Source organism: Talpa europaea (assembly GCF_964194135.1).
Source record: "Talpa europaea genome assembly, chromosome: 2".
NCBI lineage: Eukaryota > Metazoa > Chordata > Mammalia > Eulipotyphla > Talpidae > Talpa > Talpa europaea.
Window position 1 is genome coordinate 94545122 of NC_140068.1, and position 22768 is coordinate 94567889.

Sequence of the window (22768 nt, forward strand, 5' to 3'; positions counted from 1 at the left end):
GAGTTTTCACAAGCACTAAAGGCTCTGGACCAGTCTGTTAGATGGGGACCAGGTGGGAATGAGCCCTGTGCATCTCCATGTTTTGTGTGATGTTTTGTGTGATGTTTTGCATCTCAACCCAGACTGGGAGAGCATTGGTTAATGACATATACTTCCTGGTATTCCCAAGAGTGTGGTCGTGTTGACACACGTTTTTGAGCACCTCCTGGTACAGCTGCAACAATAGCAAAAGCAGCTCATATTTACTGTGTGTTCAGCATGAACTTACCCCACCCCATTCCTACAACACAGGCTCTTCATTTATTCCACTTTTGAGAGTGAAAAGGAGACTTAGAGGATTAAAATACCCTGCCCCAAACACATGGTGTGATGGTTCATTTTGTGGGTCACTTCGACCAGGCTATGTCGCAGCCATTTCTTTAAACACTACTCTGGAGGCTGCTGTAGACCTGTGTTGTAGATGATTAACACTGACAATCAGTTGACTGTCAGCAAAGCAGATTACCCTCCATAATGTGGATGGGCCTCATCCAGTGAGTTGAAGGCCTTAAGAAAAAAGGCCAAAGTCTCTCTGAGAAAGAAGAAATTCTGCCTCAGGACTGTAACAGAAATACTTGCTGAGTTTCTAGCCTGCAGCCTGCAGCCTGCCCTAAAGATTTCAGACTTTCCAGCACCCTCTGTCTTGTGGGGCAATTCCTTAAATCCCTTCCTGTCTCTCTCTCAAGCCCACATCTTTTTGGATGCAAAGCCCTTGCTTTCCACTCCACTCTGCTCCTCCCGACCCTGCATAAGAGACTGCAGATGCAAGAATTGTAATGTAAGCCAAGAGCAGCTTGTAGTTGGGCAGGTTCTTAATATGGAAGCTGACAGGAGGCAGCCTATGGCACTTAGTCCTGCTGACAGGAGGCTTTTGAGCAGAAGGATGAGGCGTTTATGCTGCATGAAGGAAGAAGAATCCGGTAGAATACATAAGAAAGGGAAGGTCTAGAGGGAGGCAAATCATTGTGGACTCCATGGTGAAGACACAGGTGGGGCGGGCGTGGAGGAGGCAACACGGAAGAGCTGTGGGAACATCACCTGTAGACATGGCATGGACAGGGAAGTGAAGGAGTCAGGGAGAATCCGGCAAGGTGGCCTGGCCAAGTCAAGAGAGGGAGGGCCTTGTGGGTTGGGGGGGGGGGGTGGTGTGTGGTGGGGTCCAGAGGAAGAAGAAAGTTGGTTTAGGAGTGTTGAGTGGGAAAAGACTGGGCAATCCAGTTGGGGGATCACACAGAACACTGGTGAAGTCAGATCCAGGGTCCAGAGAGGGTGGGCTGCAGGGGTGGTAGGCTGGGGAAGAGGGAAGAGCAGCCGGATAGGGCCTTTGCTCTCTGGCCAATGTTAGAGACAGGAAGAAGTATGATCTGTGGTCAGGGTGAGGAAACTGGACTGGAAGGTGCAGGTGGAGGATAGCGCTGAGGCAGAGGGGCTCCTGTAGAAGGGGTGGGTGGCAGGCATGGCTTGAGGGTGCTGGGACTTTGTTGATCAGAGGTGAACCTGAGAGTCTCTGGAAGAAGGGTAAATGGTGAAGGCAGGAGTGAGGGTGTAGGGTGTTCACTAGGTAGAATGGTGGTGAGAAAATGGAGGTGATACACACGGACTCCTCTTTAAGATAACTTGGCAGGAATGTAAAGAACTTGGATGATAATTAAGTGAATATGAGGGAAAATTTAACATGAAGGCACCCAGGTGAGTGGAGAAAATTGCTGTCTAGAAGGAGGAAGCAAGGAGGGAAGAAGATGTGGTGAAAATCATATAAAGAATATTTGATGCTTGTGGATGCTTCCTATGGGCCAGCCTCTGCTTGGAGCACTTTGCTCATATTGTATTAGTCTCTTTAGTATTATTGTCCACATTTTACAGATGAGGAAACTGAGGCCCAAGTCACATGGCCGGCAAGTGGCACTGTGTCTTCAGAGTCCAACATTTAACTGCCATAACATAGCACACAGGGAAAGAATGGGATTAGAAAGAGATGCTGTTCTTCTGGTGCAGGATAAAAAGAACAGGCTGGGCCAAGCCGGAGCTTTTAAATTCAAGGTCCTCTTCTGCTGGGCTGCAGCAAATTTGATAGAAGTCTTTAGTGGGAATTCTTGAAATTATGCAAAATATTTGGAATCTTACATATCCCACAACAAGAGGAAAGCCCCTCAAACCACTAGTCTGTATTTAAAACCACTGAGACGCTGTCAGTTGAGAAATGGTGGCCTATATATAGGAGAAACCCTGAATGAGAGTTTTAAGTTGCAAAACTATTTACTTATTTCACATACCAAGAAGTCTGGAGGCAGGCCATCTCCAGACCACCCCCTTGATGTGTACACGGATTCAGAATCTTTCTACCCTTTCATTTATCATCTTCAGTGGACTTTTATCCTTAGCTTTGTTACCTCATAGTCACAAAATGGCTGCCAGCTGCAAGGCTTACAAACCCATTTTCAAGGCAAGTAACAGGAGCAACCCACCTGGATCTCCTTCCTTCCTAGGCTTCTTCCATGTCATGTTGGTCAGAACTGAGTCCAAAATCACTCACACCAGAACTGAGACCTAAACTAATCACATTGAGAATATTAGCTTATTTGGTTTAAAACAATCATGGCAACCATCTGGGGCTGGAGAAGAGCAAGTTGTAGCCTGAATAAAATGTGAGTCCTTCAAGCAAGAGGAGAAAGGCTGATGGGTAGGTAACCAAATATGTCAGTCACAAACCCAAGGTCTCAGTCCATAGCGTTCTTACACATCCATGGTCCTGCTACCCTAGGCAGAACCCTACCTGGGAATCCTAGAATTTCAGCAACACCAGGGGCCCTGTGCTTAGCTACTGCCACCCTCAGTGTACCCAGCATCCTCCTCTTGAGCTCTGCTGCAAACCCCAACCTTACACTGAGATCTGGATCCTGCCCAAGGTCCTGCAAACCAACCATGAGAGCAGCTGAGCCCAACTCCCCAAGCTCAACCCTGCTGCCCTAACCAAACCTGAGAATGGACTCATTTCCAGTCACACCGGTCAGGTACCATAGCATGAGGCCAGAATCCACGAACCCCCTCCTCCCTGCTCACCACCTTTATCTACCACCCTTTGGAGTCACTTCCTAGACTTGAGATAACTGTAGGGAAGGGATGAATCAACATCCCTTAATTGTAGGGCGGGGATGGACTGGAGGGACACTGCAGGATGCTGGGGAGAGAAACCTGGGAGACTGAGAGCCTGGAGGTTTTCAGGGGATCAACTCGAAGGTGCAGGCCAGGACTACTTCCTTCCTCCTGCTATGTTCTCTGCTGCCCTTGATACCTTTCTGGTGTGGTCAGGGCTCAGAATGACCTGAGATGTCATTTATTCATTCATGCACAGAAATTTGTTTCAAGCAGGGTTTCACATGGGCGTTGGGGAGGGGAAGGCAGAACCACACACTGTAAATGCTGCCCAGAGAGGCAGAGGGAGGAAGCTACCTAATCTCTGAGGCAGCATGACAGAGAATGACTTGCTAGGGGAAAGCCTTGAGGCAGTCTGGAAGGGGATTTTCCTATGTGAGGAGTAAGAAAGGCCTTCCAGGCAGGGACTCTGAAAGAAGCCCAAGCTCCAGGCCTCCTGGGTAGAAGCAGTATTGGGACCCTGCACTCCCTGTGCAAAGAGGCCTATGTGTACTGTTAGGGGAAAATGGAATCCTATGTTAAGTACATCTGGGAAGTTCTGGATTGAAAGGTGTTGAACAGATCTCCTTACTGCAGGGCTCATCAGAGCCTTTAGCCTGGTAATGTGTGGGGTGAACCTCATGGAGCGTCCCAGGACTGGTGTTCACTGCAGGCCACACTGGCATCAGGCAAATGGGTGGCAGTGGGGGGTTGATGAGGTCAGTGAGAATGTAAGGGGCTTTGATGCCAGGCTGTGATTTAACCAGGTCCTGGCACACAGGGGAGTATAAGACTCACTGTGCCCAGTGCCAGGCTCCTGGTTCCTCAGAAGGGAATTTGTTCTACTAAGATTTTTCAAGTCTAAAAGGAGACTCACAGCCACTGTTGGGTAGAAGCTCTGGGGAGAGTGCCATTCCCAGGAGAAGGAGCAGAGTGGTTTGCCATAAAGTCTGGGAAAGGTCCATCTCTGCCTTCTGTGGCTCCCAGTCAACAAGCCTGCTATTGTTACAGGTCTCCACTGCTTACCACTCCCCCAAAATAACTTTCATGCAATGTCTCACCAGCTGCAGCTCTCTCTGCCACTCCCTCACTTTAACAGCCCAGGATGAAGTCCCTTCCTTGTGGCCATCTGTAGTGGACTGAAAAGTCTATCTCTCCCCTGCCCCAATTCATGTTCACCCAGAACCTCACTAAGGGACCTTATTTAGAAGCAGAGTTTTTGCACATATAGCTATTAAGGATGGCGATGAAATCATACTGGATTAAGGTGGGCCCTAAACTCAATGACTGGTATTCTTATAAGAAGAGGAGGGCCTCCCTGGTGGCGCAAGAGGTTAAGATGCAACCAATGACACTTTCCGCAGCCGCTGCAGCACCAGTTCGATCCCCGACAGGGAGGTGACCCACATGGCACAGCAGACCTCTCCTGTCTCGCCCATTGCTCCCCTCAGCAGTGTATTTCAGTCAGTCTGCCTGTTCTGTTTCCCACTCTGTCTCTGGTGAATCCTCTCATCCCCCCACACCTCTGACCTATATCCCAGCTCTTGCATGCACAAATAAATAAATCTTAAAAAAAGAAGAAGAAGAAGAAAAAGTGGAGAGGACAGAGATCCACACGTGGGAGAAGGTGATGAAAAAACAGGCGCGAAGCAACTCCCAGCCACAGACCACCAGATTGCTGGGAGCCACTGGAGCCAAAGGGGAACTCTTCTGTAGAACCTTCTGAAGGAACACAGTCCTGCCAACACCTAGACTTCAGAACTGTGAGAGAATACATTTTGCTATTTTAGCCATTGAGTTGTAATAATTTGTTACAGTTTTTAGCAAAGGAAGCCAACATTGCTATAGACCCTGCCCGAGTTTAGCCCACCTCTCAGCTCCACTACAGATGTAAGGAAAGGACCCCACACACATGGGATTTCCCAGACAGGAATTTTAATGTGGTGAGTTATGATCACAGCTATTTTCTCCAGACCAACATATTTGCATTCTGCATCTGCTAGGCCTGTTTCCTACACAAGGACAAGGGCCTTTCTGTCCTCTGCTAGAAAGGTTATAATCCAAGAAGAGTTGAAACTTCAGTAGTGACAAATAAATATTGGTCCTAGAGGCAGTGTGCAGCAGGTGGTGGCACGTGGCAGTTCAGTCCCTGGGCTTAGTCAGTGGTCGGGCCGGACGGGTCACTGCAGCTTCATGCCGCTCCGGCGCCGTGAGTCCTTCCGCGCAATGGGGCTGAAGCTCATGACCTCCTTGTAGATGTGCTCTGAGGATGGCAGGGTGGCTCAAGGTGGGTCAGGAGGTGTGAGGGCGAGAGAGCCCCCCCCCACAGACACAGTGTGATGCAGGCAGAAACAGAAATGCACATAGGAGACAGTACTTGCCCAGAGAAAAGGAGTTTCCAGGAGGACAGTGGGGCCTACTGAGCCGCGGGCAGAAAGGCAGGAGGTGAAGGTGAGAGAGGCTGCCTGCAGGCAGAGAGAGGAAAGAGCCCAAGGCCTTGCTCTTACGCTTCCATTCGTCCACTGTGAGTTTCTCATGCTCTAAGGAATCATCGAAGGGCTGCTGGGCCTCTGTCTCCTCCTCAGGGTCCCGGAAGGGTTCAAAGAAGGGGTGGGTGAGGGCCTGCGAGGCTGTCAGGCGCTTGTCCACATCCAGCTCCAGAATCTTCTCCAGCAGGTCTGTGGCTGCAGTAATAGACGAGAGTCTCACACCCAGGCCTGGAAGAGCCTCCGCCCCCACTCCCAGGTTGCTGAGGCCCTGGGGAGGGCAGGTCCCAAGATTACCCTGGGGGCTGGCGCGAGGGAAGAGCTGAGAGAAATCCTTCTTGGGGCTCTGTGGCAGGGACTGGATGTAGGATTTGGCCTAGAAGACAGGAAAGCAAGAAGTAATTCCCAACTGACAGTTCCTTGGGATGTAGCCCTTGGGTATGGAGCAGGGATTCCAGAAAAGCCAAGAGCAGGGCTGAGGGTTAGGTCAGAGTCCAAAATGGAATGAAGGCAAGAGTACCTGCCCGGGCAGGGGAAGGCACCAGTGAACCCTTCTCCATAAGACCTGCAGCCCGTCTGGCCCTGGTCATCCTCTGGCACACCTAAGCCACTCACCGCTTTGTCGTTCAACTTCTGCACAAACTCTGCACCAGGGACCCCGGTCACTTTCAGGATCTGGGTCAGCTGGTCCAGGTCTTGGCAGTGGGTTAAGGCTGGGCCTCAGTCTTGATGGTGATTCTAAGGCTGCCCTTCCTGCACCCCTCCATCACCCCCACTGGCGTGGCTCTCCACATGCCTAATCCACTCCTGTGTTTAGGAGAGAAGGGTCATCTCTCAGGACTCAAGTTTTTGGAAGACAGTTCCACCTGCCAGGCTGGATCTAGAGTCCCACAACACAAATGCTCCTGGACAGGTGCCTTCCAGGCCCTCATCCCGCTCAGTTATCATCTGATGAGGGAATTCCTTGTCAGCCTCCCCAACTCCCCCTGTGAGTTCCCCAGGGACAGATGCTCAATCAGTGTGTGAGGTGCCCAAACGTAAAGTGTTTTCTACCTGGTGGTGGAATGACAGGTGACTAGTATTCATCATGTAACACTTCTACAGTGAACATGAATCACTTTCACATCAAGAAAAAAAAAAATTTAAATAACAAAGTGTCCATCGAAGGACTGAACTTTCTGACAGTTTGGCTCTTCCAGCAAAGGATACAATCTTTCCCCTTGAACAGAGTCTTTCCAGTCAGCATCTCTGCCATGATACAGCCCACAGACCAGATGTCCACTGCAGGGGGGGGAAAAGGGTGTCACCGGGACCATCTGAGCAGGACCCTGCAGTCAGTCAACCCAGAGTAACCAAGAAGGTCTCGGGCAAGCTGCCAGAGAAAAGCCCCAGCCCCTCCTTGGGCAGCTGACCACTGACCGGTCTGGTTGTAGTGCATCCAGCTGAGGATCACCTCTGGGGCCCGATACCAGCGGGTCACCACGTAGCCAGTCATCTCTACGTCTGCAGGCCGTGCCAGCCCAAAATCCAAGATCTATGGCTCAGTGGACATGGGAGAAGGAGCTTGCTGAGGAGGGGAGGCTCCAGGAGCAGCTTAGGGGTTCCTGGAATGGAGGGGCCCACCCAACCCCTGGTTGACCCCGCCTGTGGCCCACTCACCTTCAGCTCACAGTCCTCATTCACAGCGAGGTTACCTGGCTTCAGATCCTAAGTGAGAGGAGAGAGTGGGCCTTGGCTTGATGGGCTGCCACTGCCCTGCATGCCAGTCAGCCACCCTGCCCCTCTGGGCATCCATCTCCCCAAGAGTTGGTCCACTTTGTTCTAAAATGCTCCTGATTCTTGGAGCCTGAGACACGTAGCTCAGGGCTTGCTTTGTTTGCAGCATTTCCCTAGAAGTTCCCTGGAACACAGCAATTCTTCCCAGCAGGCCTTCCTACAGAAGAGCACACTCACCCTGTGGATGACCCCAGCTGAGTGGATGTACTACGTGGGAGAGAGAGAAGAGTAAGTCAGCACCAGGCATTTCAGGCTGGCTCCAAACCCTCCTCCACCCTGTCACAGGTGCTCTTCTTGTTCCCAACACCTGGCCTCTCCCAAACTTCAGATCTCAGTACCAAGGGACCCCCCGCCACTCCCATCTTCATCCAAGTCCCCACCCACCTTAAGACCCTTAAGCATCTGATACACCAGGTACTGGATCTTTTCCTCACTGAACTCCATCCCCATGATCTTCTGCAGGTCGGTCTGCATGAAGGGCATCACCAGGTAGCTGCAAGGCAAGAAGACTTCTTGAACAGTCTCACCCAGCCTCAAACTGGGGTCAGAGGAGAGGTGAGGGTATGGGGCAGAACAGGGGGCTGAGAGATCACCTGCAGCATGTGAAAAGAACCAGCTCCCCAAAGGCAGCCAGACCCCCATGTGGGCCTCCCTCCTGGTTCCTGGCTCCCAGCCTGACCACGGCGGCAACCCAGTTGGCCAAGCTCAGAGTTTTAACTGGATTATGCTCAGGAAAGCCAAATGGGGCCGTGTTTCCTCTCTTCAAAGGTGCCCTCTCTTTGCTCTCTCACAGAAAGCCACAACTGAGTTAGAAACATCTAGCAGTATTTCCTTCTGGGTCTCTCCAAATATTTGCTCTCCTAGGGTCATGCCTGGTTGGTGTGACTCCACAAACAAGCAAAAAATGTCGGCCCTCCCCAGAAGAAAACAATGAAACAATTTCTAGGAGGGTGGCAGGAGGAAGAAGAAGGTGACTGAGCCATTGCATCCTCTCATGGGATTGCAAAACCGGTCCAGGTCAGCAAAACGTAACTGTTACTCAAGGCAGTTAACAGCAAAGTCCAGAAGAAAAAATATAAAAATTTTAAAAGTAATTTTTTTGAAAGGGGGTGATATAGTGGAAGCCAGCTCCATGAGCTAGTGACATTTATGTGTTTTCTTCTGCCTGATCTCAATGCCTCCCCACCCCCAACCAGGACCCTGTTTCACATACAACCTTACCCTGGTCTGTGTCCCCTTCATTCCTAGGTGGCCCCTGGTTTTTTCTTCTTGGCTGGTTTTCTCACTGTGCTAGAACCATTCTCCCTGAACTGAATTCTTCAAGAAACCACCCACTTTCCCTTTTTCTCTCCCCCACCAAACTTCTAGAATGATCCTACCGCCCCCACCGCCTTAACTCCCAGTCCCAACAACCCAGTATCTGCTCCTCTCACCAAAACTTCCTGGATCAAGGTCACCCATGATGGTCCAACAAACACACCCACAGCTCCCTTTCTTCATATTTGACCTTTTGCAACGTCGGTCACTCCCTCAAGGTTCTCTGCTGATTCTACATCTGCACAGGCACTTTCATCTCTTCCTTTACTCGTCCTCCTGGACCTTCTCTCTAATGCTGCTGTCTCAATCAACAGTATCATGTTCTAACTAACCTGTTTCTGGACTTCAGCTAGCATCCATGGATGATTCTTCAGGCCCAATCCACATCCCAGGCCCAGACCTTCCACTCCTGAGGTCCAGATTTATTGGCAAGTGCTGATCAAACACTTGAATATTTGTAAATTTTTCAACAGTGATGTGTGCAAATGGAATTCATTCTCTTTCTCTCAAGATGTGTTCTTCCTCCACCTGTTGCCAAGTAGGGGCCTGACCTATGCCACCTCTCCCAGCTGCTGCACCCCACCAATACAACATTCCCTCAGTCCTGCCTCCTGAAAGGTCTCCAGTTGGCTCTCGGCATCCCATCACCTCTACCCTGTTTGGATCCAGGTCTGGGTCTCTAACACCAGTGCCCAGACTTTCCCATTCTTGCTCCTTGCTTGCTCCCACCAGAGTGCATCCCCAAAATCTGATCTCACCACATCAACTCTCCGCTCCAAATCTCCACAGACTGGAGGCCCCTATGGGGCCAGGCCCGGATCAGCTGGGCCAAAGTAGCCATTGGCCTCCACTAACCATCTCAACTTGTCAGTATTGCTCAGTCTTGTCTCTTTCATGCATTATGAGGCTCATGCAATTCCCTCTACCTAGGATGTCTTCAGCCCCTTCAACTCTAGGGATGCTTCTGCTCATCCTTCAGGACTGAGTTCAAATGTTGCCTCCTTTGTGAAGCCCCCTGAGGCAGCATTCAGTTCCACTATTCCACCCACCCTACTGCTAGGATTCATTTGAAACTGCACCCCCATTCTACCTGGGAGACTAGTCTACTTTAAATTCCCAATGCTAAGCCCAGCAGCTGGCATTATAAATTCCATTCAAAATTATTACATTAAATTTAAAAGATTGCTAACAAAGAGACCATCAGCTGCATTTGAAGTAAGATTGGAAAAAAAAAAATTCACCTTCCCAAAGGTTCATACATCTTAGATTAGGCACTGTACTATCACAGTGATGAAATTTTATGGTTCTGTGTTATTTTGTCAAACACTCCATCAGTCAGAGGCAGCCCAGGCCTCCTAATCCTCACTTCATGCTAGGAAGAAGGCCCGAGGCCCAGATCCACACCTGGGGCCCTAGGGAATGGCCAGGTGAGTTGGTGCCAATTCTGTGAGGACTGGCAATTCTGTCTGAGCAGACAGCTCTGTACCAGGCTAGTACCCCAAAGCCCTTCCCCCCTCTTCTTGCCTGCCTTTCTCTCTACCCTTGGCTTAAAGAATCCCTCAGGTGAGAATCCTATTTCAGAAGCCCAAAGGCACAAGGACGACCAGGATAGAAAGCCCCCCTACTGAGAAGATAGAACCCAGTCCCTCCCCATCTTGCTCCCAATGGCAAGGAAGATCGCAAATGCTCTGGAACCCAGTGCCGGCCAACTCACAAGTCATGGAAGTTGCGCAGGGAGGTGGCTGGGGTGAAGACGTCCAGGAGCCCGATGACCTGGGGAGAAGGCCATCAGTGAGGGCAGCGTCCCTCCCCTTCCCCTTTCCAGGACCCCAGCTAAGCACATTAAGGCCACCCACCCTTTCCTAAAACACCATCTCCAGCAGAAGGCAGGTTCCCAGCCTTTTGGGGAGCAGTAAAAGGGACAGAGGAATACCCCCAATTGCGAAGGAGCTTGCAAGTAAGCGACGGACGGTCAGACTGAGGAGCAAGGGAGGTGACCATCCTGTGCTCATTGCCCCCAGATCCAGTGATCAGGGCAAGCAACACAAGCCTTTTCTCAACTCAAGCAGGGAACTATAAGTGGAGAAGAGAATCAAGGAGACACAAGGAAAGGGGCTTCTAGCTAGCAGGCACCCTGCCCTTGACCTTGGGTCTTCTGCCCCATTCTTCCCTGCCTGCCACAGGGCTGGTTCAGAGCCAGAGGCAAGACCACCCCTGGCTAGAAGCCAAGGAAAAGGATGTGAAGAAAAATGGGGCTTAAAATGTGCACGTTAGTAAATCACTTTAACCATTGCCTTCCAATCCCGGTATCCCAGAGCAAAGCCTGGTTGCCAGATCCAGCACGAGTCACTAGTTTCCCCAGCTGTTTCCATCAGACAGGACAACCACATGGCTACACACTGAGGCCTGGAGTCAGACTGCCCAAGTTCAAACCCCAGCTCTGAACTGACTAGCCATGTAACATGTGAGTTGTTCTGCATCTTTGGCCCATCTGCTCATGCGGGTAATCCTACTTATCACATGGGCTATTGTGAAGATTAAGCAAGTTTGTATAGGCAAAGCTATTAGCATATGGCACATTATATGTGCACAATAAATAGATTAGGCACTGTACTATCAATTGTTGTTATCAGGGTCTATGTGGAAACCTTAACCAGGAATCCGGGCACCATCTCTTAGATCTAGAACGAATCACAAAGTTCCTCTGTGCCCATTTCTTCATAACAGTGAGACAGGGAGCTTGTCCACCACCCAAAATGCTCTTTATAACCTACTTCGGAAGGTTATAAAGAGTGTTTTGGGTGGTGGGGCAAGTCCTGGCACCCCCCCACCCCTGACTTTTTTAAATAATGAAATGAGGAAGGGGGAGGGAGGAAATGCTCCTTCTTCTGTCCCTATCTTGAGCTCTCTGCATTCTTTTGGGTCATCTCCAGCACACTGGGGGACCTGTCTCCTTCCACCCTTCCCTAAAGCAGCCCCAGACCCAGCCTACATTCTCATGCTGCATGTGTTTCAGCAGCAGCAGCTCCCGATAGGCCCTCTTGGCAAAGATCTCAGACTGGAAGGGCCGGCTCAGCTTCTTGATGGCCACCTTCTCCCCTGACCGCTTGTCGATGGCGGAGCTGTAAGGGCACAGGCAGGTCAGCACAGGAGGCAGTGGCTCTCCTCCCCGACAGCGCCCACTCCGGATCCTGGGTGCTATGTTCCAGACCATCCTCCGCCCAAACTCTCCTAGTCCAGAAGGCTGGGCTGGGAAATGATGCCCACCACCTGGAATTGGGGGGGGGGGGCAGCCTGTTGCACTCAGGGGGAAGAGGGAGCAGGCAGAAACTGGGAGAGGTGCACTGCACGGGGCCACACAAAGTTAATGGCTGCATGATCCAGAGCCCGAGGGAGTCTCACTTTATGCCACTTGGCAAGTCCTTTCTCCCTCTCTGGGTCTCAGTATACCCATTAGTAACAATGGGGGTTCGTTTGGGTGAACTCTAGGGTGCCTGGCAAGGTACAACCCTGGCGCGCCAGACCGAATCCTAACTCAGCTCACGGAAACCCGTGAGAAAAGAGATGGCGCCGGGGTGGCCCCAGGCCAGCCTCCGCGCAGCCCGAGGCTTCTGCCGCACACTCCACTGCTCTGCCCGGCCGGCCGCCGCCTCCCGCCCCACGGGTTCGGCGCAGGAAACGTCCCCGGGGAGCCGCGGGAGGGTCTTCCCAGCCCGCAGGGCGCCGGGATCTCCGGATCCTCCGTCAAGGTGGTGGGCGCGGCTGTGAGCGCCCGGCAGAAGGGTCCCCCAAAGGCGGGTCGGGGAGGAAGTGCACCCGCCCGGCCGCGGCTCGCCGGGAGACCCCGTCCGAGTCCGGGTGCCCGCGCGCCCGCCGTCTGTCCGCCCCGACGCGCGGGCGCCCCCCGCGCCCCCCTCGTCCGCAGCGGCCGCGCAGCCCGGGACTCACCAGACGGCGCCATAGGCTCCGCTGCCTACGTGCGTCAGGGACACGTAGGTCTTGGGCAGCTCCCAGGCGGTCTTGTTGACGTCCTGCTTGTAGAAGCCCTTTTTTCGGGTGAGGCTCATCCCGGGCACTCAATCTCGGCGGCCCCAGCGCGGCGGCTAGGTTCCCGGCCCGCGGGCCCCGGCCGAGCCCGCCCCGCGCCGCCCGCTCCTCCCCCGTGCGAGGGCGGGGGCACCGGCTCCGCGCCGCGTCCCACCTGCCGGCTCGCCCAGGTGCGCCGAGCGCGGCCACGCCCGGGCCTGCCCGACGGCCCCGCGCCCGGGAGTCCGGGTTCACGTTGGCCCTAGAGCGCGCCCCCGCGCCCCCCCGCGCGCCCCCCGACGCCCGAGCAACCCGAAGAGGCAGAGCGGCTGCGGGGTCCGACGGGACGCTCCCCTGCTGGGTGGGATGGGCTTGTTGGACTTACGGGGCTCCCTAGAGCCCCCTAGCTAGGAAGACAGGCCTCCCAGCTCCCGCCTGCGCAAGAGTCGGCAAGATCTCCCAGGGCTTTTTAGAGGCCAATTTAGAAAAAAAAAAAAAAAAAAAAACAAGCCCCACCACCTTTTTGTTATGGAAAGTTTCAAGCACAAATACCAAAGTAGACGGCATAGCCCATGCTTCTTTCTTTGAAATGTGCACACGGATCCCTGGGGAGTTTTATTTGGTTACAATACAGCATTCAGTAGGTCTGGAGTGGAGTCAAACCCCCCATTTCCAACCAGGAGGTGCAGAGGGCCTCCGGAGCACACTTTGATGGGGAGGTTCTAAAGAACCCGCATGACCCCACTCGCGCAGCTGCGAGGACATCAGCTCTTAAGTTTTGTTCCATCCACACCCTTCTTCCCCATCACTTTGAAGCCAAACTAGGCAGCAAAGCATTTTAGCCACAGGTATCTTTTGTTTTTTGTTTTTTAAAAGATTTATTTATTTATTTATTTATGCAAGCACTGGGTACAGTCAGAAGCGGGGAGGGTGAGAGAATTCACCAGAGCCAGAGCGGGGAGCAGAGCAGGCAGAAGGACCGAAGTACACTGCTGAGGGGAGCAGCGGGCGGCAGGAGAGGTCTGCGCGCCATGTGGGACCCTTGCCCTGCGGCTGGGGATTGAACCGCCGCTGCAGAGGCTGCGCGCAGCTTCGCAACCCAGCCACCTGGGAGGACCCACAGTATCTTTTATATCTCTGAAAAAGATAAGGATTATTTAAAAAAAAAAAAAAGACCCACAATATTTTTACATCTAAATTAGCAACTAATTCTATGTCAACTCTCCAGTCCAGGTTTAACTTTCCAAGTTTGAACACCGCCTTTGCTGACTTCCCACGAGGGTATGACAAGTCAAGGCCTTTCCCCACCTGAGTCTGGTGACTTGTGCAGCCGGAAGAAAATTTTGTGCTCAAATGTGGTCTTCACAGAGGCCTGTGAGGAACCGCCTGGGAGTCAGAGTTACTGCTAGAGCTCCGGATGCCTGGCCTGACTTATCAGATGCCCCACTGGCCTGGGGATGAGGCTCTGGGAGGAGCAGGGGCCACTTGCTTCAGTTTGTCAAAGGGAATGAGTGTCTGGATAAGGAAAAGATCTTGCTTTTGGCCTCCAGCAAGCTGGAGGTCCTCACCAGGGTGCCTGGAGCACCCCAGCTCTGTGCCACAGCTCCTCCCATGTAGTCTGCAGCAGCAGACACAGCCCACTCTTTCCAGGTGGGGTCAGGAAGTCCAGGGATCCCTCAGAAATGACCAACAGGCATTGCAGTCAGGGAATCTACCTGACACACACATCTGACACACAGTAGGACATCAAAAACCATATGGAGAATGAATCAAGAGTCAGCTCATTAGAAGTGAAAAAATATTTATTTAATGAACACTCGGGTTTGCTATGTGCCAGTCATTATGTCCAGTGTTGTACATACACATATACTCCCCTAAGCCTGGTAAGAGGTCTATGAGTCAGTAGTATTATTATCCTCATTTTCGAGATGAGAAACCTGACGTACAGAGAGGTTAAGTAACTTGATGAAGTTGCACAGCTGTAAGGGTTGAAGAAACTGACACAGCCCGGTGCTAGCATCCATGCTCTGCTGTCAACCCTAAGGCTCTGGATTGAGAAGTGTTGCTCCTGAAAGGAAATGGCCCTTGTGTCAAATAGCCTGACTTGCCTGCATCATGAGGGCAGGACTGTTGAGTCTCCTTTAGTACATCCTGCCTTGGATGTGTCTCTTACATGTTCCCCTTTTTGACCCCTCCCCCTCCTTCAGCCCCTAAACTCTGCGGAAGGAAAAGGAAGGAGCTGTGTGCTTGGGTGTCTTTGAGGTTGGTAGTGCTAGTGGAAGTTGGGACACTGTCCTGGAAGCCAGCATTCTGGAGTGGGCGAGAGGAGTTCATGGATCTTCGGTGTCCTTCTAGGTTGAGGATCCAATTCTCCCCAGTGGGAGGGAGCCTCTCTGTTGCTTGTCCCTCAGCCTATAGCAGTGGCCCAGGAAGGTGAAGAATACCAGGGAAGAGCTCATTGCCCAAGTGGGTGCAATCCTCGAGGGCACGAGCTGGCTGCTCAGGCTGTGGCTCTGGAGGACTCTTAAGCAATGGTCAGGAAGTGACTCAGGCCACAGACTCTGCTGACATGGACCCCCTCCTCAGGCCTGTGTTTACTCAGCAGCCAGGAGGCCTTGGAGAGAAGTGTCCTGGGGGATCCAGTCAGGAAGTCACCAATGGGAGAGAAAGAAAAGGGGGTCACTGAGGACACCTGGGTGCTCCCCTCCCGCAGCCCCAAGACACTTTTCTTTTTGAGCTGCAAGGCCCTTCTGCTCTCCTCCCCAGATGCCTACCCAGTGCTGCTATGTGGGTTTCTGCCCTATTCATGACGATGCGGGGGTCAGGAAACCAGCTTTGGAATGAGACCTGGCTCTGCCACCACCAGCTGTGTGACTCTAGGCACAGTTCCTTCCCCTGTCAGGGTTTCAGTGCCTTCCTTGTCACATGCATATGATGCTAAAACATGACGAATATATTTTAAGAGTTCTGGGCATGTATCATTCGAGTGCAGTATGATAACAACCAGCGAGGTGACTGTCAGTGCCTCCAGCCAAAGGTCACTAGAAACACCCATGGGCGAATGAGCTGGGATTTCCTACCCTGCAGTGAGGAAGGACAGGCACCCTGGGTGCTGTGGAGCCGGCTCAGGGAGTGGCTGTTAGGAAGACTTACTAGAAGGTTTGGGGTGTGTTAGGTGATTTGATGGTGGATTCAAGGAAGCAGAAGTCCGTTCTGGATTGATGCTGTCAGGAAGTGGAAATAATCCTATGATTGGGCACCTTAATAAGTCTGGGAAGGAGATGAGAGCTGTAACTGGTAAGGAAGCAGCCTTCACTCAGAAAACCTAGATGGGGGACGGTTAGTCATTTGGGTATTTGGACAATATTCATGTTTTGTCTGTGTGCAGACATGATTATGAATAGTCTTGATCTTGTTTTGATTCATCATCGTACAAATGACCTTGTCGTTGTTTAATATGGCACACCGAGACTGAGCTGTGCCAGGCCCCCCCTGGCAACACTTAGGTCTGGCTGATAAGGCCTGGCAGCTCCAGATGCCAGCTGCTTTCCTCTCCTAATATTCTACTTCTAGGCAAGATGGGGAAACCAAGGCCCAGAGTCATTAGTCTGCCCAGGGTCACGTGTGACTAAGAAGGGGGCAGATATGGTCTTCAGACCTGGTGTCCACTCTGGAGTCTGCATATTTAACCATCTGCTAGATTTCCTGGCACCCAGCCAGGAAGTAGCTGATATAGTCCTTTTGTTTTCCTTGCTAGGAGGTAAGCCTGGGGATGCCAGGGACATGGTTTTAAGAATTGATGATTGGCTTAGAAAGAGACACAAAAGCCCCGCATGGCTATGAAATTGGCTGCCATGATCACCATCCAGGTCACCCAGACTCCATCATGCCTGAAGAATATCATGCCTGGGGCATCCCTGGTGGCACAAGGGGTGAAGACGCAACCTATGAAGCTATCCACAGCCTCTGCAGCATGAGTTCGATCCCCAGCCAGGGAGATACCCACATGGTGCAGCAGACCTCGTCTGTCTCGCCTGCTGCTCCCCTCAGCAGTGTATTTCAATCAGTCTGCCTATTCTATTCCCCACTCTGTCTCTGGTGAATTCTCTATCCCAGTTCTTGTATGCATAAATAAATAAATCTCTAAAAAAAAAAAAAGAATATCATGCCTGACATCTCCTCAAACACTAAACCCTCTCTGTCCCAAATGGTAGGGCCAGCAACTCAAATCCACACCACGCTTGGACATACAACCTTCACAAAGCCTGAAATCACACCCCTGGGAAGCAATCCCTGAGCTCTGACCCCTATTGAGGGACTTCCAGATTTGAGTGTTTTCAAAACTCCATGAAACAACCAACATGGCAAAGATTTGGGGAGTATAGAGGAAAGACCCTGCATGTGGGTGCTTCTCTGTGACTTAAGCCACATGATCTCAGACAACTATTGGCCTTAGTTTCCTCATCTGTAAAACAGGAGTTGGTAACAAAGTTCATCATCACAAGGACAATAAGAGGTGACTTGAGACGTGTCCAGTCCAATACCTGGCACACAGCAGGTGCTGTCCAGCTTTGCCTCCCTGACCAGGTCCCCACAGCCCTACCCAGCCCTTTGCTCTTCAGGCCCTGCCCCAGAAGCAGATTCCTAGCTGGCCCCAAGTCATATCCATTTTTTTTATCAAGTCTATTTTTGTTTTTGTTTTGCCAAATACTCAGTCTAAGGAGGCATTCCCTTTTTCCTTCAACACTTAATGAGGATCTGTGATGAGGTGTAGCAGATGTGATGGGGTGTAGCAGATGTGATGGAGTGTAGCAGAACAGCAGATAAAAACCCCTGGTGTGGGCCTCCCTGGCAGCGCAGGCGGTTGAGCACAGCGCTGTGAAGCTGTCCGAAGCCTCTGCAGTGCGGGTTCAATGCCAGCCAGCCCCGGAACTACACACATAGCATGGCAGACCTCTCCTGTCTTGCCTGCAACTCCCCTCAGCAGTGTATATCAGTCAATCCGCCAGTTCTGCTCTCCACTCTGTCTCGTGAAACCTCTCATCCTCCTGCACCTCTGGCCTGTACCCGGGTTCTTGTATGCATGAATAAACAAATCTTTAAAAACAAACAAACAAACAAAAAAAACCCTGGTGCATGGAGCTGACCATCAACTGCAGCAGGTCCATGGAAAACCAATGAACAAATAAATAGCATTAGGTCAAACTATATGGAGCTGCTGATATTTGATAACTTCATGTGGTTCAACTGAATGTAGGAATATCAAGTAGTACTAAGTGCTGTGAAGGAAATAAGGCGGAGTGAGGATGTGAAAAGCACTCTGAGTATTGCTTTAGACAGCAGGGATCAGGGCAGGCCTGTGGGAGCCGCCCTGAATGGGGAAGCGAGCAAGGCGCTCTCAGGCAAGTGCAGGCTCATCCTCAGCTTCCAAACTTTCTCACTCTTCCCACATCTGGCACAGCCGCCCTGGGTGCCCCCACCTGGCCCTCAGGCTCATTCCCCCCTGCTGTGCCCCTCCTCCCCCCTCTCCAGCCATCTCTGGGGAGTCCCTCAGAGCATCTGGGGCACCTGAACTGGCCTCCGAGGGGCGCCCTGCCCCTCCCGTGTGATCTCACCCCACCATCTCTCCCTTGTACTTTTCCCCCTTCTTTTCCCCCTCTCCCCTCAGCGGCCATGCACATTTTTAAGGAAAAGACAAAATGAAAGGAAAAGAGATATAAATGGACTCTTAAAGACAAGAACTGCTTCCTCTTCTTAGTCCAGATCAGGGCCTGAGTAGAACATCCATCCTAAATGGGCACCCCTTGACTGAGGGAGCTTTTCTCTCAGCCTCCCTCACCCTCTGCTCCCACTACCTCCTTGCTCCCTGCCCTCAGCTTTAGCACCCCCTGGTGGAGAGGAGGCAGTAGGGACACTCTGCTTGAGTGGCGGGCAAACCCTCCCTGGTTTTTATTTTTATTTATTTTTAAAGATTTATTTATTTCTGTATATAAGAACTGGGGTACAGGCCAAACATGTGGGGGGGAGTGGTGAGAGGATTCACCGGAGACAGAGTGGAGAAGAGAACAGGCAGACTGACTGAAATACACTGCTGAAGCAGCAGGAGAGACAGGAGAGGTCTGCTGTGCCATGTGGGTAGCTCCCTGGCTGGGGATCGAACTCGTGCTGCAGTGGCTGCGGACAGCTTCATAGGTTGCATCTTAACATCTTGTGCCACCAGGGAGGCCCTCTCCCTGGTTTTTTAAGCTCAGCTCTAAACTAAACTCTGAGGAGGTTTTCCAGGGTGAACACCAGATCTGCTCAGTGATATACCCCCATATATATATCCTCCTTCCCCCACCCCGCACAGCCGGGCTTTGTGATACCCACATTTTTTGGCTGTACTTGTTCTGTGACCCAGTGGAGAGTAGCTGAGGACTGCGAGGCAGATCTGTGTTTTGAATTTATTGCCCACACTTCTGGGCTGTGTGACCTTGAGTAGGTAAGTGCGTGTCTCTCCCTCATCAGTAAAATGGGAGAGCAACACCACCTAGCCAGGGAGGTGGAGGATTTAATGAGACTATGAACGTGAGGCTGCAGGCATTGTCCGTGACACACCTCCCGTCCTCAGCACGTTCACATGTCACCTCCCCTGCAAGTCCTCCCTGACCTCATTAAAAGCCAAGTTCCACCTGCCTTGCCTGGCCTCATTTTCCTTCAAGCTTCTACATAGATCTCAGTTTATGTGTTTATCCTCTGACTTCCCATACTACAGTGTCAGGTCTACAGGGCAGGGGCCTTGTCTGTTGTGTTCATTGCTGAATCCTAAGTACTTGGAGTAGTGCCCAGCATACAGTACTGTCCTGCTATTGGACGTTTACATACAAGGAGCTTTACATGCATGGTGTGTGTGGTGTACATGCATACACCAGGTCTGCTCAGCCAAGTTCCCCCTACTTATATTAGAGCAACTATGTATTAAATATATTAAAGCAACTCACTTGTAACTCACTTTATTCTCCAGAGTAGGGAGGCTATGGACAGGTGTGCTTGGCTGAGCAGATCTGATGTTCACCATGGAAAATGGGTTCCATTTTTAAAGCCCCTATTACGATAGTAGAGGCCTTATAAACGGAAGCCATTGTTATTACTGTCCATCTTCTTTGTTTGCAACTGGTAGGTCGGCAAAACTCACCTTCATGTCCAGGGCCCAAATGACCTAACAAACTGTAGTAATAGGGTCACTGTCCTGCCTGGGTGCCTTCGTGCCCTGCCCCGGGCAGGTGAGGCTGTGTACCCTAGAGGCCATGTACACTGGAGGCCTCCTCAACCATCTGTCCTTCCAGGGCAGAGGCCGCAGACCTGCCTGCTCCACCCCTTCTATGTAAACATCAAGTACCAGGACATGTGGACCATCCCCCAGGAGCCCCATGACTCTTGTCTTGGGCAAAAGAATCCAGGCAAGACTAGTAGGATTACCTCCCCAAACAGAAGCTGGGTCTCTGATTCCAGCTCTGCCTCTAATTTGCTGTGTGACCTTAGGTAAGTCGCTCTGCCTCTCTGGATACTTCGGTGTTCTATTTTCTTTTCTAGAATGTGTTTAGAGCACTACTTGTCAAAAAATGTTCTAAAACTTTACATCCAGGAAACTCATTTCATTCTCTTCAGAAGAGTCTGATGAGATGGGTTAATGGTCTCCTCCATTTTGCATAGGGCAGAAATGAGACACAGAAGGTGAGTGACTTGCCTGCAGCTGGTAAATAGCAGAGCCAGAACTCGAACCAGGCACATCACTGCAGAGTCAATGCTGGTAGGTAATCCCTGTGCTTAGCTCGTATAGGTGAAGGCCAACTTTGGCCTTGTAGGAATCTGAGTGTGCTTCACCTAATGGTGTCTCCATTATTTGATCATGCACTTGTTTTCCTAAAAAAGCTCACATTTCCAAACGTCATTTGATTTTTCCTAAGCAGGGAGGTCCTTTCCTGCCCTTCTCCATATCTGATGACTGAGTCACTTCCCCTTACTTTCAGAAGGAAACAGCCAGCAGTGTGTTGGAAAAAACAGTGCTAGGGACCAGGGCATCCCTAGCTATTGTGATTGTCGAGTTCTGTGGTGTAAATACTTCCACCGTGGTCAAGTTCAAGCTACTAGTCTGATGTTCACTAACCATGTAGTTGAGAAGAGGTGCAGAAATCAACTCTCAAGAGCCAGCACGAGTGGTCTCTGGCACAGCCACTCAGCCAAGCACAGGGCAGGAGACAGGAATGAGAGAAGGTCACCCTGAGTACAAACCACAAGCTGGTGCCCTGAACCAGGGCCTACGCTTCCCCTACAAATGCCTCTTTTGCCCTGTCTGGTGCCCTTCCTGGATTTCACTCCTGGACACTTCCCTCAGGTTCTTTCTGAACCCAGAAGAGGGACAGCAGGGATCCAGCTTTGGTCTCCTGGCAAGGCTGCACCAGCCACCCAGCTTGAGAGCCTGTGTGACAGACAGACCTCTATGATTAAACTTCCTGGTTAAAGCACCCTCTCCTCCTTGTCACTCCCTAGCCCTGTTAGGTCCTGCCTGCCTCCAGGTGAAAATTTCAACTTCTTAGCCTGTTGGACAAGGCTTGTACCCATTCCAGCCCTGCTTTTCTTGCTAATGGGATCCCCCATGAGGTCTGTGGGCAAATGAACTTCATTTTAACCATCTCACAAATAGGCCTTAATCATCCCTGTCACCACACCTTTGTTTGAGCTGTTGCCCGACTGGAATGGCATTCCTCTGCTGTGCCAAGGATGGGAGGCCCCTCATTCCTCCAGACCTAGCTCAGGAGCACTTCCTTCCCTGGCGTGGCCAGGACACACCTTCCAAGTGCGCTGCCTTCTGATCCCAGTGGGATTTATGGCACCACAGGCCTTGACTCTGCAACTGTCAGTTAATTTTCAAATGAAACAAAACTAAGTTTCTTGAGGCCATGGGTATCTTATTTCGCTTTGTCCTCTGGACCTGCTTAGCACAGTGTGCTCCTTCTGCAAGATGCTGACAGACATGCATGTCACAGTGGCCATCCTTCAGAAGCTCATGTCCCGGGGAAGGAGGCAGAGCCAAAAAGGAACTGACCATACTGTCACCTACAGTGGGAGTGTACATTGGGACAGGTTTGTAGGGGAATCATTTGGCAATGGGTTATCAGTATGGTGAAAATGTGCAGCTTGTTTGTCCTGATAACTGCATTCTCTGGATTTAGTTTCCATGAAGCATGCAAGGGAGCACATTCTCATCACCATATTATCATCTATATCAACAAAGAAACATTTCCAGCAACCAGGGGAAAAATAAAAGGAGAAAAATGTCTGGATGGATTGTTCCAAATTTGGAGAGTAGGTTTGGGATGAACTGGTTTTAAAAGTGAAGGATGAGGGACCTCCCTGGTGGCTCAGGGTCTAGGCTCAGGGCTGTCGCCCCGGCCTGAGTTAGATCCCCAGCCAAGGAGCTACCCACATGGCGCAGCAGACCTCACCTGTCTCGCCTGCTGCCCCCCTTAGCAGTGTATTTCAGTCAATCCGCCTGTTCTGCTCCCCACTCTGTCTCTCACCCCTTGCACCTCTGGAATACATGCTAGTTCTTGTATGCAAAATAAATAAAAACAAGTCTTAAAAAAAAGTTCAGGATGAGTGCTGAGGATGAAATTCATTTGCTGATGGTGGGAAGGTGGGTGCAGGCATTATTGATTGGCCACTGAGTTATTCCACACACATGTGCCATACTCACTTTCAGCGTCGTAAAATCAAAATAGTATAGATACTAATAATCCTGATAGTAGTTGAAAAATATATATAGTTCTCACTATACTGTCCTGAGAGCTTTATATTTATTAACACATTTACTCCTCACTGTCCCACTTAACAGATGTGATAATCAAGGCCCTGAATGATTGTCTTGCCAAGGTTATGGAGCAAATGAGTGGTGGAGCTAGGATTAAATCTGAGCCTCTGGTTCTTGACCACTGAGGCCTCTTATGTGCCCT

General features: G+C 51.2%; 1 protein-coding gene across 1 annotated transcript; it reads right to left on the bottom strand.

Moving 5' to 3' along the window:
* Positions 1 to 5351: 5351 nt before the first annotated feature.
* MAPK13 (mitogen-activated protein kinase 13) lies at positions 5352 to 12817 on the bottom strand (the record flags this gene model as incomplete). The annotated part of the gene is made up of 12 exons (XM_084259595.1): positions 5352 to 5434; positions 5679 to 5855; positions 5955 to 6033; positions 6273 to 6352; positions 6867 to 6938; positions 7077 to 7191; positions 7317 to 7364; positions 7611 to 7640; positions 7818 to 7926; positions 10465 to 10523; positions 11743 to 11872; positions 12699 to 12817. 12 exons carry the CDS (start codon positions 12815 to 12817, stop codon positions 5352 to 5354), a joined length of 1101 nt encoding a protein of 366 aa, XP_084115721.1.
* Between the last annotated feature and the right edge of the window lie 9951 nt (positions 12818 to 22768).